This window comes from Astyanax mexicanus, chromosome 8 (genome assembly GCF_023375975.1).
Source record: "Astyanax mexicanus isolate ESR-SI-001 chromosome 8, AstMex3_surface, whole genome shotgun sequence".
Lineage (NCBI taxonomy): Eukaryota > Metazoa > Chordata > Actinopteri > Characiformes > Acestrorhamphidae > Astyanax > Astyanax mexicanus.
In genome coordinates this window covers 8387817-8408015 of record NC_064415.1, presented here as the reverse complement: position 1 = coordinate 8408015, position 20199 = coordinate 8387817, and the positions used below count along the sequence as shown (strand labels likewise).

Below are 20199 nucleotides of genomic sequence, written 5' to 3'. Positions count from 1 at the left end.
GAGAGAGTGCGCATTTCTAGTGCAGAAAAAAGGGGCAAAGAGTCTAAAAGCGGAGAGAGTGCGCATTTCTAGTGCAGAAAAAAGGGGCAAAGAGTCTAAAAGCGGAGAGAGTGCGCATTTCTAGCGCAAAAAAAGGAGCAAAGAGTCTAAAAGCGGAGAGGGTGCGCATTTCTAGTGCAGAAAAACGGGGCAAAGAGTCTAAAAGCGGAGAGAGTGCGCATTTCTAGTGCAGAAAAAAGGGGCAAAGAGTCTAAAAGCGGAGAGAGTGCGCATTTCTAGTGCAGAAAAACGGGGCAAAGAGTGTAAAATTTGCCGTAATTAAGGAGTTTAATATTAAGAGACATCATGAAATTAAACATCAATTTGAAAAATCTTAGTTTACACAACACTGTCAAAGATAAAGATAGTAAGTCAAGTAAAATGATGTGTAAATGAAATAATCAGGAAAATGTATTATTTAAAGTGGTATATTTCATTATTTGTTTTATTACAGAGTCTGTGGCCCGTGACTTTAAATATATTTCTCCTTCTGGCCCCCAACAAAAAAGTTTGGACACCCCTGATTTAATCATTTGTGATTCAATGGCTTTTAAACAAGGCACCATGCACTAGTCTCTGTGTGTCTGCCGCTAATCTGTTCAATGCCACTAATGGGTTAAATTCAGAGGTTGAATTCCTCATTCCTTATTTTTCCTGACCTTTTTGGGTCTGTTTTAAATTAACTGATACTCGTCACTGATGCCATTTATCCTCCCAGCCCAGGCAGATACCAAAACCAAGTAATTAATTAAAAGATGATTTAATGTTGATCAACCATCAATTACACAAGTGCTTATCAATATCAAATTGCAGGATTACATAACCCCAAACGTAGTTTTGTAAGAGAGGCTCTAATTTGGCTGGAAAACAGGCCAAACTGATCTGTTAATTTCTGTCAATCTCACTCTACATCACTCTTTACAGAAAAAAAAAAAATATTTAATAGTACTCTAATAATCATTCGCTTTCTTTGGCATTAGACACAGTGGACCATAAGGTTCAGGTTTATCTGCTGCAGAGAGTCCTATTCTATTGGAAATACTTCAACATGGACTGCACAAGCTGTGAGTTAGAGTGTGTGCATGTGCACGTTTGTGTCAGCAATGGGTGCAATGTAAAGAAGTGGTGTTTAGTAGGGGTGGGCGATATGGCTCTAAAATAATATCACGATATTTCAGGGTATTTTTGCGATAACAATATACTTGGCGATATAGGAAAACTAAAATATGAGGAATATATAATAATATATAATATAACAGGAATATAGTATAATAGTATAACAGTATAATCATAATGTGTCAAAATAAATAATATAGCATAAAATAATATAATGCAGCAAATAATATTGCAGAATATTTAGTGCATGATTATAAACTGCACACTAAAACAATTATACAATAAATACACCTAAAGCTTCACAGTAAATAATAGACTAATTTTAAGACAGAACAGCCCTATTATCACGATATGGATTTTTAATATCACGATATTTCTGTGTCACGATATATTGTATACAATATAATATTGCCCACCCCTAGTGTGCAGTGAGACCCTTTTAACCCTTCAGAGAAGGGGTGACAATAGGTGCATGTAAATCATTGTATAATATTTAATCAGGAAATATATATATTATAGCTATTGTAAACTATAGGCATATATTTCATAAATTAACTGAAGTAAAAAAACAGCAACTAATTCAAAGCATTAGTCTGTGTTTTCAGTTGCTATATGACTCATATTTGACTGACAGCGGTACTAACCAATCAAAACTGCTTTTTAAAATGGCTTCTACTGATTTTGAGAAGGGTGTAGTAATGAGTCTGTTAGCAAAGTCGTAGGAAAATCTAACCAATCAGATTAATGATTTTCACTACGGGGGCGGGCCATGGCTGTCTAACCCCCTAAAGGGGCTATGCATTGCATAAAATGGAGCTCATGCTGGATTAGTTCAATAGTTAACTAACTATTATAGAACTCCGACTGAAAATAAGACAGATATTGTTTCGTATCATATTAAAAAGCACTTTTAAAGGCTGTCCTTCAGTGTGAAACTACTGTAATTCACAACAATAGGCCGCCTGACTGGTGAGTTTTTGTGTGTACTTAATGTTTTGGCTGCTCTGGTGTACTATAGGCATACAAATGACTGATCTTAGTTAAACAGCTGTACTAAGCATTGATTATTGTGGCCTGTTGTAAATGATACGTTTGTTATATGTAGCAGTTTTATTTGTGGGCTGTTAATGTGTATTACGTTTATATAACTATATATTCAATCAAGACAGATAATATGTAAATATATATAGTTATTGTAATATTCATATATGTGTAGGTGGGTGGGGGTGGGGTGTTGTAGAAGGGGTACCCACACTATATTAACTGCACGCCACTGATATAAAGTAGCTAAATACGTTTATTAGAACAAGATGTTCTCTCTAGCTAGAGCAGCTCTATATTCCTCCATTTCTACACTTTAATCTGCATGAAAACTCCTCATATAAAAGGTTCTTTGTGTGTTAAAGCGGATTTTATTCTAAATATAGCTGCAGTAATTAAGTGACGGGCCAGAACTGAGCCGTATTCTCCACAGACGGCTCTGATCCGACCGGACCCTGCTGAAGTGTGCTACTCTAATCAAAGCAGAAAGCATGAAGCCAGCACTGTCAACAGAGAACACACACACACACACACTAAACAAACACAACTACACACTTAGACCACACACAAATAGACCTATTATACACTGATCATGTTTCAGATCTATTTATATACAGAGAAACAAAGAGAAAAGAGAGAGAGAGAATTGAAAGAATTAGGTGAAGATAAAAGCCCTTCCTCAAGATAAGGTGAGATAAGTGAGGACAAGATGGAAGCCAGAGAGAAAGTGAGAAGAGAGCAGGAAAAAAAAAATGGGAAGGAGAAAGAAAAAAAGAGAGACTGTGAGGAAGAGAGGGTTTAAATGTGAGAAACTCCGGTTAGCGAGTAATGCTAATGCTGCTCCAGCACTGCTAGCTGGGTTAGAAGAAGGCTACAGGCCAATAATACACTGATGATTTTTGGGACAATTTAAGTATTTTAAGTGCACCTTATTGAGCGAAAAATACTTAAGACTTCAGGACTTTGGGCTAAGGGCTCAGGACCTTGACCGGACTCACCTGTGCTGTGGTTGGACAGCCGGGGAAATGGCTTTGGGGGCAGTGCAGGCGGCTGCTTGGGGAAAAGTGGAGCTTTGGCAGGGTTGATATGGTTCTCCTGAAGGTCACCTGGAAACGCAACTGATTTCTTAACAGGCAGAACCATGGACGACTTCATGGAGGGGTCCTGAGGACAGATTCCACCCTCCATGGAGGCCCTGAATTCGATGGTGGCTGCGGGGAAGAACAGAAAGAAAAATGCTCAGTGAACACATTCTTCCTCTGTAATTAACATCTTAACGCAGAACCAATGATCTGAACAAAGCACAGAGAATGCAAATCAATCAAACCTCCTAAGAGTAACATCTGAAATGTTCGATTCAGTGTTCAAGACTGTGCTCAAACAGGCAGACGGCAGCACATCTGCACTGTGAAGCACATACTTCTCTGTTTGGGGGAAAATTCCACCAGAAGAAATCAATGTGTATTAGAACATTTGTCCCAAATGTATTTCCACAGAACTCCACTTGAATATGACTTTATCCAGGCCTAACTGTTTCCCAAAGCAAAGCCAATACAAGCCAGTTCAAGCTGGACAGTCTCCTGAACCAATCAAGGCTATATCCCGATACAAATCACATCCAAATTGGGCTGTATCCCAATACAGTTCCTCCCAAATGAGACTTTATCCCAAATTGGGATGTATCCCGATTCAAAATCATCCAAATCGGGCTGTATCCCAATACAGTCCCATCCTAGTTGGGCTGTATTCCGATACAATACAATCCAAGTTGGGCCGTGTCATGATACAAGCCTATTTAATTTTTTCTGTATCCCTACACAATCCTATCCAATTTGGGCTTTGTCTCAATACAAACTCCCCAAGTTGGGCTGTATCCCGATACAATCCCACCCAAGTTAGGCTCTGTCCTGATACAATCGCACCCAAATCTGGCTGTATTCCGATACAAACTCACCCAAAAAGGGATGTGTCCCAATACAAACTTACCCAAATTAGGCTGTATCCTGATACAATTCCATCCAAATTAAGATGCATCCTGATACAATCTCACCCAAGTTAGGCTGTGTCCCGATACAATCTCACCCAGGTTAGGCTCTGTCCTGATACAATCTCACCTAAGATGAGATGTATCTCGATACAATCTCACCCAGGTTAGGCTGTATCCTGATACAACACCTTCAAATTTGGGCTGTATCCAGATACAATTCCATCCAAGTTGGGCTGTATCCCAATACAATCCCGATACAATACTGTATCCTGATACAATCCCATACCAATTGGACTGTCTCCCCATACAATCCCATCCAAATTGGGCTTTATCCCAATACAAATTCATTCAAGTTGGGTTGTATCCCAATACAATCTCATCCAAGATGAGCTGTATGCCAATACAATCCCATCCAGACTGTATTTTGATATAATCCTGTCCAAATTAGGCTGTATCCCAATACAATCCCATCCATCCAACCCATTTAAGAGAATTTTGTCTATATATCAAATATATTTCAATGGAATTTGACAAACCCTTTGTAGATCCTGATAAAATTCTATCTGAACCTGAACACATCAACAATTGTCTAAAATAGTGGAGTCTGGTCCTGTCAGGTTTCAGATCAATTCTAATCTCGATACAACAACGTTCGGACATTCCAACACACAAAGGAAGGACCAAGCTGACCTTTGGAGTCATGAGTTAATCCTTATTCAGCTTAATGGATCAAACTACTGAAATACACAATGTCAAGCATGCAAAAATAAATAAATTAATAAATAACCAACGCAGGGTCACAACACTAAAACCCAGGACACAACTACACACACACACATACACACACATACACACACATACACACACACACACACAGCAGAACAAAGCATCCTGAGCAGCTCAATTAACATCTCTTATCAGCACAAAGAGAAATCAAACGAGGAGGAGGAAGGAGGAGAAGCAGAAGAAGAGAAAACATCCCACCAGCCCGCCCGCCTCATTAAGCAGCACCCTTTTGATGCGTTTGATAATTTTTATGCAACTTAATTATCTCGACGGGCTGGAGAGCAGATACGCGGGCCGGCGGCAGGCGGTGCGGCGGGCGGCGCGGCACGGAGACAATTGTTCCGGTAATAGTGGCCTGATTCAAATTCAACCTGCATAATTGGCATTTGTGCGCCATGCAGATGCCCTTACGGAAAGATGCAGAGGATTGTGTGACTCACGCACTCCGTTTGTTCCTTCGTCCGCGGTTAAAAGGTAATTTCCCTCGACAGTGAACCCCCACAGCTTTCCCCTCTCATTTAAAACGCTCTACCATACAAGGCTCCAGCAGCCGGTTAAGAGTGAGACAACTCACTGTTGACTTATTGGCTGGTTCTGGGCTGTTCATTAGTGGTGGACGCACTATAAAGTGTAACTTAATCCCAGTAAAGCCTGTAGATGAAAGCGCTTTTTAAGCAGTGCAACAATTTGGAGGGATTCTTATTTCAAGTTCAAGTATGAGGGACATGCACTGTGGTCAGAAGTGTCAGTATTCCAGGTCTTTCTTAGAGCTTTAAAGCAAAGATAAAACCAGTTCAAAAAGCATGGTCTGTCATTGTGTCAGTAAACTTCTGTGATGCAACATATAGGTATTCTTTTTATTCATTTTTCAACAAGATAATGCAAAACCACACGCTGCACATACTGCAAAGCCATGGCTGCAAACGAAGAGGGACAAATCTAGCCATACATCACCATAAACTGTTGGCCAGTGTTCATCCTCTCTCACAAGATAACACCTTGTCACTGCTGCTTCTCCTCATTCCTTTATCTTTCTCATCTTCTCTTTTTCTGCATTTTTTCTTCTTTCTTCTCAATTTCCTCGTCTCCTCGTCTGCTTTTTTCCCCTTTCCTCCTTATGTCCTTCCTCTTTTCCTCCTCCAGCTCCTCTTCCTGCAGTTTTTGCTTCTCCGCTTCTCTCTTTCTTTCTCTTTCCCCTTCTCTTCCTCTTTCATCTCATTCTCTTATTGTTCTTCTTGCTATTCTCTTCCTGTCTTCACCTCCATTTCTTTCTGTCTTTGCTTATTCTTTTCATTTTCTTTTCTCAGCTACTTCTGCCTCTTCATATTCTCCTCCTTTTCCTGACATTTTTATTTAATCTTCTTCCTTCTCCATTTCCACTTCTTCTCGCTATTCTCTTCCCGTCATTACCTCCTTTTCCTGTCTTGCTGATCCTTCTCTTATTCTCCCTCCTCCTTCTGCTGTTTTTGTTTCTTCTCATTCTTTTCTTTCTCTTTTCTCCTCTCTCCATCTTCCTTTTCTCCTTGCTATTCTCCTCCTGTCTTCTCCATTTCCTCCTGTCTTTTGCTTATTCTTTTCATACTTTCAGTATTTTCTCTGCTTCTTCTGCCTCTTTATATTCTCCTTCTTTCCTCATATTTTTTCTCATTCTTTTTCCTTCTTCTTCTGTTTTACTTCCTGTTCCCTTTCCTCCCCTCCATTTTCTAGTATTCTGGTCTTATCCTCACCCTTTACCTTCTCTTCTTCTGCCCCCTCATCTTCTACTTTTGTATTTTCCTTTCCCATCTTCGTACTTTTCTTTACTTATCATTATCTTTCTAATATTTTCTTAATTTTCCTTCTTCTTCATCTTTTTATTTTCTTTCTTTTGAATGATGGAGCTCCAGGGAGTGTTTAGAGCATCATGAATCATCATTCTAATCCATATTACGGTAAAAACTACTCAAATAAGTAAAGAAAAAAAACACTTTACGAAATGAAGGTCAGGCAATCCAAAAAAATGAAACAACTTTGAATTTTGTAACTGCACTTGGGGACACTTTCAATCAAAACGTTATGACAATGAAACTGGCACTCATCAGGAATGCACCAGGAAAGGAAGAACAGGAGTTTCCTCTGTTGTACAGGATAAGTTCATCAGAGTTATCAGCCTCAGAAACCACGAGTTAACAGCTTAACCCCAGATAAGAGCACCTAAACGCTTCTTCACAGAGTATTTTAGTTTGTTTAACACTTTTAAGTTGCTACATGATTCCTTATGTGTTACTTTATAGTCTGCATCACTTTAATATTCATTTACACAGGATTCTTTACTCTTCTTACTACTTTAAATTAACCCAATTAGCATTAACTTCATAAACCCTAAAATAAGGCCCTGTGGGACGCCATAAAATGTGCTAATCTGTTGTTTTTTATTCACTACTTGTTTATAATGGTTTCGTAATAATAATAATAATAATTTATAATGGTTTATAAAGATTATTAATCATAGTTGAGTGTGGGAAAGTGAAATCTCTTAAAACTGGACAAATGTCTTCTCGGAACACCGGGAATGATTAGGTCACTTCTAGGAAGAGTGTTCAAACAACTTTCCAGTAATATGGACCTAGACCAGCATTCAATTTTAACTGATTTATACATCTGAGCACACACACACACACACACACACACACACACACACACACACACCCTAAGACCTTTAACACGGGTGTAAGCTAATCAAGCATTCGACATTTCCGCATGAATTAATCCCTGCTGTATATTTCACCCTGAGTAAACACACACACACACACTTATACACAGCAGTTCTAAGAGCTTTAACGTGTGTAAGCTGATTAAACCCAAGCAGCCAATCAGATGGCAGATTCCCGAATGTTTTCCACGATGCCAAACTCAAAATTAAACGAAGGAAAAAAAGCTAATCTGCCAGTCAAAACCCGACTGTACGACTTCCACCCAAACCCCCACAGTCGTGAAATTCCTAAACCAGCTTTACATAAAGAGAGATGATCAGAACCCAGAGGTCAGAGCCGCTGACCTTCAGAGCAGCTCACGCTTTCCCTTAAACTCACAGCAGCTCTCCACCCCCCAAACATCTCAGTAAACCAGCAGAGTTCTGCATCCCTTCATTTCTAATATATAACTGAATACAACAAGCGTCCATCAGTACTGCAAATTACAGCTGCATATTCAGCAACTCCACCTCCTTCACGAGGTTCTCCGTCTTTTCCTACTTGTCCAATTTGCCCTCCACCTCCTGGTCAATTCTTTCTCTTTCTTAATCTCCTCCACCACCCTTTTCTTTTGCTTCCTCTTCCTCTTTCTCACTTCTGCTTGTTCTGCTTTTCTTCCTTTTTTCTATTCTCAATCTTTCATTCTTTTCCCTTTTCTCCTTATTCTTCTTTTTCTTCATTCTGAGACTGACTTTCTTGTTTTTCACTTTTTCTTCTTCATTTCCTTCTCAATCTCCTTCTCTTGTCTGTTTTCTTTTTCTTTAACCTACTCTTCATCTTCCACCTCTTTCAATTTCATCTTCTTCCTTCTCCATTTCTACTTTTCCTCACAATTCTCTTCCTGTTGTCTCCTCTTTTCCTGTCTACTGTTATTGCTTCTCCACTTTTTTTTTACCATTTTCTTCTCCCTCATCTTCATCTTACACCTCCTCTTTTCCTGATTGTTCCAACTTCCATCTCCATTTCCTCTCTATTTCCTTCTCAATCTCCTCTTTCTGTTGCTGCTTCTCTTTTCACAGCTGCTTCTCCTCATTCCTTTAGCTCTTTCTTTACTTTAATCTTCATGGTCCAACTCTTCCTCTCTTTTTCTGCTTCCTTCATCTTCTTTCTTCGCCATTTCCACCTCTCCTCGTTATTATTTTCCCATCGTCTCCTTCTTTTCCTGTCTAATGTTTTTGCTTTTTCGCATTCTTTTATCTTTTTCTTTTCCCTCCTCTTTATCTTCCACCTCCTCTTTTCCTACTTTTTTAATTTCCTTCTCCATTTCCTCTTCTGTTCTATCTTCTACCTCCTTCTCTTTAACTGCTTTTTCTTCTTCCTTCCCAATTTCCTCTTCTCCTTGCTATTCTCTTCCTGTCTTCTCCTCCACGTTATGTTCTCCTCCTCTTTCTTTCTTTCTTTCTTTCTTTGTTTTTTGCTTATACTTTTAATTTTCTTTTCTCTGCACCTTCTGCCTCTTCCTGCCTTTTCCTGACATCTTTGTTTTCCTTTTTTTTCTTCTTCTTCTCTTATACTTCCTGTTATCTTCCTTCTCGTCCATTTCCTACTCAGTCTTCTCCTTATTTTACCTTCTGTTTATCTGCTTCCTCCTCTTCTAGTTTCTTATTATCCTTCTTCATCTTCTTACTTTTCTTTACGCTTTTCCTCAGTCTATTCTTGATCTTTTTCTCCTCTTCCTTCTTCTTTGTCTTTCCTTCTTTTTTTCTTCTTCTCATTTCTTCTTCCTCTTATCTTTCTTTTCCTCTGTTTCTTAGTCTTCTCCTCCTCCTTTTCTTTCCCTTCTCCATCTACCATCTACTAAATTTTCTGAACCTTCTTATTCTTTTCTTATCTTTTCCATGTTCTTCTTCCATTTCTCTTCATTTCCTCCTTCTCCTCCTTATTATTCCTTTCTTCATTCTTATCTTCTTCCTCTTCCAGAGTGTTGGGTCTCTTTATGCATACTCTCCAACCACCCAAAAAAAACACACTGGGTACCACAGCAAACACATGGCAAACACCTGATTAACTACTTTGAAACACACTTCAGCAAACACTGGGTTACTACAGTAAATGCCAAGCTACCACCTTACAACACCCTGGCAACCATAAAGCAACACCATTTAAACTATTGTGCAACACCATAGCTACCACCAGCTGGAACACCACAGTAAAAGTGTCACCCTAGTAACCACATAGCAAAACATAGCACCACATAAACTGTGGAAAAAAACATTGTCTAAAATGTCCTTTTCTACTGTCAAAACTGCTGTAAAACTGAAGCATTTAAAAGCAATAAGTATCCACAGTGCTTCTCATTTATTCCTTATTATTTAACCATTTATTTATACATTTGAAAGTGTTTTTAAAGGGGTAACTGGGCTATTTTGGACGAGACTGAAGCAAAAGCTTTGCTGTTTGAACTTCTTCAGGCTATTTTTAGTGCCTCCAGTCATACAGTGGTTATGCAGTAAATCTCCTGGGGAGAAGAAAACAATAGAGGCCGTCGCCACTGATCCAAAAATAAAATACACTCTTCAGCAGTTCTTAGAAGTGCTACTATTTAAAAGGACCCAAGACAACATACACTGGTAATATGTGCCGTTACCAATAAATACAGCTAAGTTATGTAACAATATATGTTATAAAAGAGCAGCTTTAAAGCTAAGTTGATGCTCCACTGACTGTAATAGAAGGAATATTGCCTCCTGTGTAAAACCCTGTAATATTGCTCTACTGATGGATCTATCAGCTTGTCCAGAAATGCATGTGTACAGCAGTCAAAGCATTGTTTGTATTTACTGCAGTGATAGAGAAGTAATAGTGAATTACACTGTTAAACTGTAGGGTGATCCTGAGAGTAGTATTAAAGGTGCAATACAATGCATTAATTAGTTTTTTTTTTTTTAAGTTTTTCTGATGCATAAATAGTAAGCAGTCTACTTTACATGGAATAAATAACATACTGAATTTCTTTATTTTTTTGGAGTTTAAACAGAAAGAATTGGTAAGTCTGAGTGAGCAAAGCCAAATATATTAATTCTAAAAACAGAATGGTCTGATAGGTCCTCTTGGCAATTTTTTTGGCCACCAAAAGAAAAAACAAACAAACAAAAAAAAAAAAAAAACAGATTTACAGGCGCATCTCAAAAAATTTGAATATCATTAAAAAGTTACTTTATTTCAGTAATTCAACTTAAAATGTGAAACTCATACATTATAAAAATGTATTACACACAGACTGATCTATTTTAAGCGTTTATTTCTTTTATACATGTCTCAGTAAATTAGAATATTATATAAGACCAATTGGTACTTTTGGCAGTACTGTGGGCAGTGTGCCAAATCCTGCTGGAAAATGAAATCTGCATCTCCATAAAAGTTGTCAGTAGCAGAGGGAAGAAGCATGAAGTGCTGTAAGATTTTGTGGGAAAACAAAACTGCACTGACTTTAGACTTGATAATAAAACACAGTGGATCAACACCAGCAGATGACATGTCTGACATGTTTATGTGGATTTCATTTTCCAGCAGGACTTGGCACACTGCCAACAAGTATCAATTGGTCTTATATAATATTCTAATTTTCTGAGACACTGATTTTTGGGTTTTCATTGGCTGTAAACCATAATCATCAACAATAAAAGAAATAAACGCTTAGAATAGATCACTCTTTGTTTAATACATCTATATAATATATGAGTTTTACATTTTTAACTGAATTACTAAAATAAAGTAACTTTTCAATGATATTCAATTTTTTTAAGATGCACCTGTATCTGTTCTGAAAGGTAATTTACTGCATTCTTGCTGCAGTTACACATCCTCACCAGAGAGGTCTCTAATTCCCCCAAAACATTCAGACTGTCACTTTAAGGTGGGCACAAGATTGGCTGGATTGCAGCATGGTGATGCAACTTTCCATGGATTGTCACACACTTACCTTTTTCAAAGATCTCCTTCAGGACCCCCCGCTTTATCAGCTCCTCTCTGGTCTGCCTGGCCGACATCTCCCTCTCCAGAGCTGAAAACACAAACAAATAGCAGTTTAAATAATAGTTATTTTATAGCAGTATTTGCAGGCCTGGTCGATATATCAGAGAGGTGATTAGAAAATGTAATATTGAAGATTTTATGAGTATTGCTGATAATATAGCTAAAAACAGGATTAGATTCTAGTGATTCAATGAATTTAAACTCACAACCACCAAAAAATTAGGAATAGTTTTACCACCCAGCAAACACAGAGTTGCTGATATTCCGTTCCACCTTAAATGCTGCAACTTTTGCAATCCACTGATACAATGTACACATAATATAACAGCTGTACTATTTAAGGTGGAATGGAGAGTTAGCATTCAAAGCAAATGTAAGCCTTGTTTAGTCTGCTAACTAGTAACATAAGTAACTAGGTGGTTACTATGGTATTACAAGTGGTTTATTTGGTGTCTCAGGTGTTTGTTGCTGTAGACTTGATTGGTTGCTAGGAGCCTTCTAGACAGTTGTACAGTTGCTATGGTATTCCACAAGCTTGATATGGTGTCTCAGATGGTTACTAGTATGTTTCTATGAGATTGTTTTGTAGGTGGCTGCCTAACAGTTGCTATGGTAACACGGATGGATGTGTTTGCTATGGTGTCTCAGGCGGTTGCTAGCTATGTTTCTATGTAGTTTCTGTGGAGTTCTATAGTGGTCTCTAGTGGTTGCTAGGTGACTTCTAGACAGTTGTTGAGTTGCTATGGTGTCCCACGTGTTTGCTACAATGTCTCAGGTGGTTGCTAGTATGGTTTCAAGCTGCTGCTGTGGAGCCTCATAGTGGTTTATAGTGGTTGCTAGGTAACTGCTAGACAGCTGTACAGTTGATATGGTATACCACATGTTTGCTAGAACGTTTAGGTTGCTACTGTGGAGCTCCATGGTCGTTTATAGTGGTTGCTAGGTAACCGCTAGACAGTTGTACAGCTAATATGGTATTCCACGTTTGCTAGAACATTTAGGTTGCTACTGTGGAGCTCCATGGTGGTTTATAGTGGTTGCTAGGTAACTGCTAGACAGCTGTACAGTTGATATGGTATCCCACATGTTTGCTAGAACGTTTAGGTTGCTACTGTGGAGCTCCATGGTCGTTTATAGTGGTTGCTAGGTAACCGCTAGACAGTTGTACAGCTAATATGGTATTCCACGTTTGCTAGAACATTTAGGTTGCTACTGTGGAGCTCCATGGTGGTTTATAGTGGTTGCTAGGTAACTGATAGACAGCTGTACAGTTGATATGGTATCCCACATGTTTGCTAGAATGTTTAAGTTGCTGCTGTGAAGCCCCATAGTGTTTTTTATTGGTTGCTAGGTGACTTCTAGACAGCTGTACAGTTGCTATGGTATCCCATGTGTTTGCTACAGTGTCTCAGGTATTTTCTATATATAAATGTTCCTATATAGTTTTTGTGGAGCTGCATGGTGTTTTGTAGACTGTGGCTATAGGTAGCTGCAAGGCAGTTGCTAAGATATATAAGTGGTTGCTGTGGTACCCCTTTTGGTCGATCCATGTTTGGGAAATTGAGCCCATATGCAGGCTTTCTGCAGCGTCTCATTCCTTTACTGTACATCAGTCAGTGCTTTTCAGGTTATGATCTGAGATGATTTCATTGTGCTGGAGCAGATAAAAGCAGTCAGCAGGCTCAGCAGCCTGAACTCATCTTACAGTAATGCTTCAGACTGCAGAAGCCCAGTCCCAGCGGAGCCACTGGGCTATTTTTAGAGCCCAACAGTTGAGGGACTTAACTTTTCTCCCCCTCAAACCATCTGCACCCCTCCACAACCACCACCAGCACCAGCAGCACTGCCTCTGAAGTGAGGCGGTTTGTCGCATTAGTAATTTCAGAATCTGCTCCTTCTAAGGAACCAATTAAGAACGTGAAGAGCATTAGCACTTGTGCTTGCTGTGCACGGTTCTCCCCTGCAGGCTGAGGAACGCTGCTTTAACAGCAGGGGAGGGGGCGAGTTCAGAAACGAAGCAGCGCTGTGGGAGAACGTGCACGTGATGCGCATGCTGAATGCGCACCTTGCACACTCTGATCAAGCATAACATTATGACCATTTTCAATACTCAGAACCCCGCAGGAGAGAAAAACACCACAGAGCAGCTATTATTATTATTATTATTTGGGTGGTGGGTGGTTATTCTCAGTACTGCACTGATTAGCATGGTGGTGGTGTATGAGGCGTTAGTTGTACTGTATGTGTTCAGCTGGTACAGTGAGTGGATCAGATACAGCAGCAGTGCTGCTGGAGTTTTTAAACACTGTTTACTCCACCACTCACTGTCCTCCTCTCTATTACACACTTGAATCTGTTGCTGGACAGTTTGGGTTGGTGGTTTCATGATTGATGCATGATGATTGCTTTGCAGTTGGCAGTTATTGCATCCTGCATGGTTGCTGTGGTGTTTATTTGTTTCGGTTATCCTCTAGTCCTTTGGTTACAGGATGCTGTCCCCAAGAAAAAAGATGTTGGTAAGGGATTCTAAGGTGTTAAAAAACTCCAGCAGCAATTTAAAGTGGTTTGTTGGGTATTGGCTAGGTGGTTGCTATGGTGTTGCTATTGTTGCTAGTTTTGGGTTTATATAGTGATTGTTAGGAGGCTACTTTGGTACCCAAAGTGGTTGAGGTGGTGTCTACATTGTATGCTAAGGTGTTTCCAAGTGGCTGCTGATAAGATTTATAGTGGTTTCAAGTCTGCTGCATGGTGGTTGCTTGACAGATGGCAGCTTTGGCATCCTAAGTGGTTGCTGTGGTGTTTTTTGGGGGGTTTGGTCATTATCTAGTCCTTTACCAGTAGTCAAGAAGCAGAGACACTGAGGTGTTTAAAAACTCCAGCAGCACTCCTTCAAAGTGGTTTGTTAGGTACTGGCATGGTGCATGGTGGTTGCTAGGCAGTTACAGCATCCTAACTGGTTGACGTGATGTTTTTTTTTTTTGAGTGTCATAATTTAGTCCCTCATCAGTGCTGCCCACAGAGCACAAGATGTTGGTGAATGATTCTGGGTCTACTGATAATCACTGCGGTATTTGCTAGGTGGTTGCTACGGTGTTCTTAGCTGGTAGTTTTGGATTTGCAAAGTGCCTACGATTAGTAGTTGCTTAGGTGTTTCCATGTGGTTGCTGAGCATTTTCATTGTGGTTTCTTAACTGTTTCATGGTGTAATCCCAAATGGTTGCTGTGGTATCCCAAATGGTTGATATGGGATACAAGAACTGTATACAAACTATGAGCCTCACTTTTTTTAGTATTTCTTATTGGGCTCAAACTCCATTCTAAGCAAAAAAAAAGGGTTCTACAAAGTACTTAAATAATGATAAGAAAATGTATCTACAAACAACTGACATACCTTTTCAGCAGAACTCCATATTTACTACACGTGAACCAATTTGGCACCCAAAAAGTTCTTCAAGTTCTTAAAGTTCCTTACATAACCCTCATCTTTACTAAAGAACCCTTAAAGAACCGTTTTTATAAGCATGTTGTGTAAATGACAGTGTCAGTGCTGCGTCATGGCCTCCTGCGTGGAGCCGTGCTAAAGGGGAAATATGGGCCTTAAAATGAGGGGCTCAAAAATCCCATCCTGTGGGTCGTCTGCAGAGAGAACCGATAGGCCGACCACATCCAACTTCAAAGCGTTCTGTTGTAAAGCCATTTCTCCACTCCACTTCATTGCAAATCTCCAGTGAACTGCTGCACAGTGGAAGCTCTGGTAAACACCCCCGGCAGCTCGCCCCGGTCCCCGGAGGCAGAGATGAGACGTCAGCAGACAAGTGAAGTGGTGAAGTGTAATCTGGGAGGCTGGTGCAGGCATCTCCTGTGGATGGAAGTGTGAAGATTAAGACCTCCAGAACGTGGCCGTGTCGGCAGTGATGGAAGTAATAAGAGTCCCTTTAGAACGAGTCTGATAACAAATTAGAGGAACACAAGCGTCAGCCGGGTTCCTCAGGAGAGCAATAAAATAACGCTGGTGGCGGGAGCACCGACACGCTGTTAGTAAAGTGGGAAATGGCTCAGCTAATTGCAACGGCATTGAGAGGCTGATGAGAAGCAGCCACAATCCTGAGACAACAGAAACAGAAACAAAAGCTGGGGCTCAAATTATGTTTTATAAAGAGATTGGAGCCGTTAGATGACTTTCGCCAAGGTCTCAGACCTTAAATAGCCTCTGACAGCCTCACACCAAAACTCAACAGAACCCTACCATGATGTGCATAGCATTGCTGTGTTTGGTGATGTGAGGTTGGACAATGAAACTGAAACACCTGGTTTTAGACCACAATAATTGATTGTGGTGACGGACATTTCTGGTGGAAACAGGAGAGTTGAGGTGCACATTGAATTCTGCCGTGATTTGATCAGCCGTGGTTTTATGTTTTTTGGATACAATCCGGGTTAGCACCCGAACATCCCTTTCAGACAGCTTCCTCTTACAGCATCCACAGTTAATCCTGTTGGATGTGGTCGGTTCTTCTTGGTGGTATTCTGACATTACCCTGGATACAGTGGCTCTTGATGCATCACAAAGACTTGCTGTCTTGGTCACAGATGCTCCAGCAAGATGTGCACCACAACAATTTGTCCCGTTTTGAATCCCGTATGTCACTCATAATGTTGTGTGCATTGCAATATTTTGAGAAAAAAAAACTGTGCTCTTACCCTGCTAATTGAACCTTCACACTCTGCTCTTACTGGTCCAATGTGCAATTAATGAAGATTGGCCACCAGGCTGCTCCAATTTAGCCATGAAACCTCCCACACTAAAATGACAGGTGTTTCAGTTTCATTGTCCAACCCCTGTACATGAAGTTTGGAGGTCTGTAGTTGCACAGGTGTAGTTGCATCCTATCACAGGAACCATAGGAACCAAAGTTCAATAATTAGGAAGAGCGAGAAAATACTTTTGGCAATATAGTGTTTTTACCAAGTCCAAGTACTGACCATATAATGCAGGGTTTAAATCTTTAACGTGCCCTATCTTGTAGAAATCAGTTCTTAATCTCAGTTTTTAAAAAACCCGATTTAACTAATCAGCTCATTAACACATCCGTTCATAGTGACGGTGCGTGAGTTAAAGCAGGGAATCCAGTAAAATGTTTATGGCAGAACTGGAATTGAAAAACATTGCCAAAGACAGATAGATGGAAAATATGTTCTTTCCTTCAAAGTAAATTCTATATTAAATTTCCTTTGGAATCAATGAAGCATCCATCCATCCATCCATCCATTGTTTTATTCATCTATCCATCCATACCAAAGTAAACCTAGTCAGATCAATATGACCTAGATTTCACTAGTTGCTGTAGTTGCTCATTCAACTGCTAAATGTTAATACAAATGCCATTCACAGCTGCAGAGCCCCATTAATGCCTGTAAAGAACCGTTTTTGTTTAGTTTTATCTAGGCCCTGTGATTAACCCCAAGAGGTTGTTTTTCCTTTCAAATATCAATATGTTTCATGTCCACTGGACTGCATATTGCTGGGCAGTATGACCAGAACTTGGGATTGAACTTTGCATCAATTGTGTAATTCCATTAGTCTCTTTCTGAGTGAATAATTGCTCTTTGCTGTTGTTTTTCTTTTTTACTCGGATAAAAACACTCATATATTGAGGAACAGCACCAGGAGCTTCTCAGATAAAGTGCCGTTCTCATTGCTCTCCACGCAGAAAACATTGAGAGGGAAGTTTGTCACTCTAGTGTGTCAGCTTGTTATGCTAACTGGATGAAAAGGTTTACCCCCCAGCACTAATACATATGCTTATAACATTACTGATTTTTAACCAGTATACCCCACTAGAGATATCATTGTACGTAATTTACATATTAAATTCACCTGATTCATCTTTGTGATGATCTAAATTATGGAAATGAATGAATTCTCAAATCTCAAAACCCCCATCAGGAGCCGGATGCAGAACCCACACGCCCGTCAGGCAGATGTGCCCAGAAGCGAAATGTCACTCTGTGAATCAGACTGTGATTCAGAGCACAGTACAGCAGACACACTCCACCGTATCACTCCTCCAGCAGCGGCCCGGCTCACTCATTCAGCCAGGACTCAAATTAAAAATGTAACTCGCCAGAGGTTTATGACATAACGCCGCCGGCTAAGCCCTGCATGGGTCACTGTCAGATGTTACTTAACTCCTCGGGCTGCAGATAACACAGCAGCCATGTTCCTGAGTTAGCATCTGCTCTAATCTCCTCCGAGACCAAACTGGGACCCTCACACATTAAAGATACGGCAGAGAAATCAAAACGGCACAGCAGAAGAACTTTCTAGAGCACTGAAAGAGGATCAGGCTGTGTTACTTAAACAGCATCAGATAACAGAACAGATAACCAAACATAGACCTGAAGTCATCCTGACATTAAACCTCACATTGATTCAACTGAACGTTAATGTCTGGGTACTTTGGGCACATTAGAGCAGCAGTCCTTAATATTTACTTTATCTATAGTATTTATTAATCTATAGTATCTATCCATCCATCCATCCATCTATAGTATATATTGACCCATCTATAGTACCTATCTGTCATAACTATTTATCTATAGAATCTATTCATCCATCCAAACATAATATCCATATTCATCCAACTATCCATCTGTCTACAGTAATTATCAATACTATTTATTTATCTATAGTATCTATCCATTCATACATACATAGAATCTATCTATCTATCTATCTATCTATCTATCTAACTTTCCATCCTTCCATCCAACCATCCAACTATCCATCCAACCATCATCCATCCAACTACCCATCCATCCAACTACCCATCCATCCAACCATCCATACATCCAACCATCCATCCATCCATCCATCCAACTATCCATCCATCCAACCATCCATACATCCAACCATCCATCCATCCATCCAACTACCCATCTATTCAACTATCCATACATCTAACTATCCATCCATCCACCCATCCATCCATCCAACTATCCATCTATCCATCTATAGTAACTATCTATAGTTTCTACTTATCCAGTCATCTATCCATCCATACATAGTATCTATCTAAACTATTTATCCATCCATTTAACTATAGCATCTATTTATCAATCCAATTAATCCATCCATCTATAGTAACTAACAATAGTATCTAATAATCTATAGTGTCCATCCATCCATCTATAGTATCTATGTACCAATAGTATCCATCCATCCGTCCATCCATCCCTATCTATCTATTGTAACAATTTATTTATAGTATCTATCCATTAAACAATCCGTTCATCTATAGCAACTGTCTGTAGCATCTATTTATCTATAGTATCTGTCCATCCATAGTATCTATCCATCATCCAACTATCAATCCATCTATAGTAACTATTTATAATATCTATTTATCCAGTCAGCTATCCATCCATACATAGCATCTATCTATACTATCTATCCATCCATTCAACCATAGCATCTATTTATCCATCCAATTAATCCATCCATCTATAGCAACTAACATTAGTATCTATTAATCTATAGTGTCTATCCATCCATCTATAGTATCTATATACCAATAGTATCTATACATTTGTTCATCCATCCATCCATCCATCCCTATCTATTGTAACAACTTATCTGTAGTATCTATCTATACATTCAACTATCCGTCCATCTGTCTGTAGTATATATTTACCTGTAGTATCTGTCCATCCATATTATCGATCATCCATCTATCAATCCATCTATAGTATCTATGTACCAATAGTATCTATACATTTGTTCATCCATCCATCCATCCATCCATCCATATATCTAAAATAAATAACAAATAAGAATCAAGTTTGGGGTGCAGGGCCACTTAAATTGGTTTTATTATAATTTAATGCCCATCTCTATAATAATTTTATAGAAATAACTGTGATAAATGATATTTTAATTATATATACTGTAAATAATATAACTTTATGCCACTGATATAAAGTCAGCAGACCTTCTTATTTACGTTGGGGTGATATTGTGGTAAAATAAAAAGGATCAAGGTCATGTTCATAGGTCGTTTGATAAGTCAAATCAATAATGTAATTATTGGGACAGGCCTAATTGCATTAACTACATCAATGTTTGAACTGTAAAGAAAGAGGTTTGTGATGATTCTACACACAACATGCCCACAGTCCACAGCCAGCTCTGAAAAGAAAAGCTGGTGAATCATCTCAGTTCATCCTCTCCTGCAGATTCACATTTCCCAAAGAAGAGAAGAGTCACAGAGACAGGAGGTCAGCTCCGCCAATACTAATCGGACAGGAGCTCATTTATAAAGACGGACGCAGTGGTGCAGAAAATGAGTCAGAACTGAGGCAGTCATCACAACCAACATCCAACACACGGCACAGAGCTGATACAGAGAGACGTACAGCTCAAACACACAGGATCTACAGTGTCCTAATACTTCTGCTTCAACAGCAATTTCCCCAAATCATCTTCTCTGGACAGTAGAGACAGTTACTCCAACAAAAGCAGGA

General features: G+C 39.4%; 1 protein-coding gene and 1 long non-coding RNA gene across 3 annotated transcripts in view; one reads left to right on the top strand and one right to left on the bottom strand.

The window, feature by feature from the left end:
* The window catches only part of LOC125803805 (uncharacterized), a 172366-nt gene extending 156214 nt beyond the window's left edge, over nucleotides 1–16152 (top strand). Inside the window, exon 2 of the long non-coding RNA XR_007440175.1 lies at nucleotides 16049–16152. This is a non-coding gene — a long non-coding RNA (uncharacterized LOC125803805). The remainder of the gene's footprint in view (nucleotides 1–16048) is intronic.
* The window catches only part of LOC103044371 (phosphatase and actin regulator 1), a 139174-nt gene that overhangs the window by 40525 nt on the left and 78450 nt on the right, over nucleotides 1–20199 (bottom strand). For both annotated transcript variants that reach the window (XM_049482062.1, XM_022678178.2), the window contains exons 3-4: nucleotides 11624–11704; nucleotides 3195–3407 (exon numbers count right to left, since the gene is read on the bottom strand). In XM_049482062.1, coding sequence (XP_049338019.1) covers nucleotides 3195–3407; nucleotides 11624–11704 — 294 coding nt within the window. The remainder of the gene's footprint in view (nucleotides 1–3194; nucleotides 3408–11623; nucleotides 11705–20199) is intronic.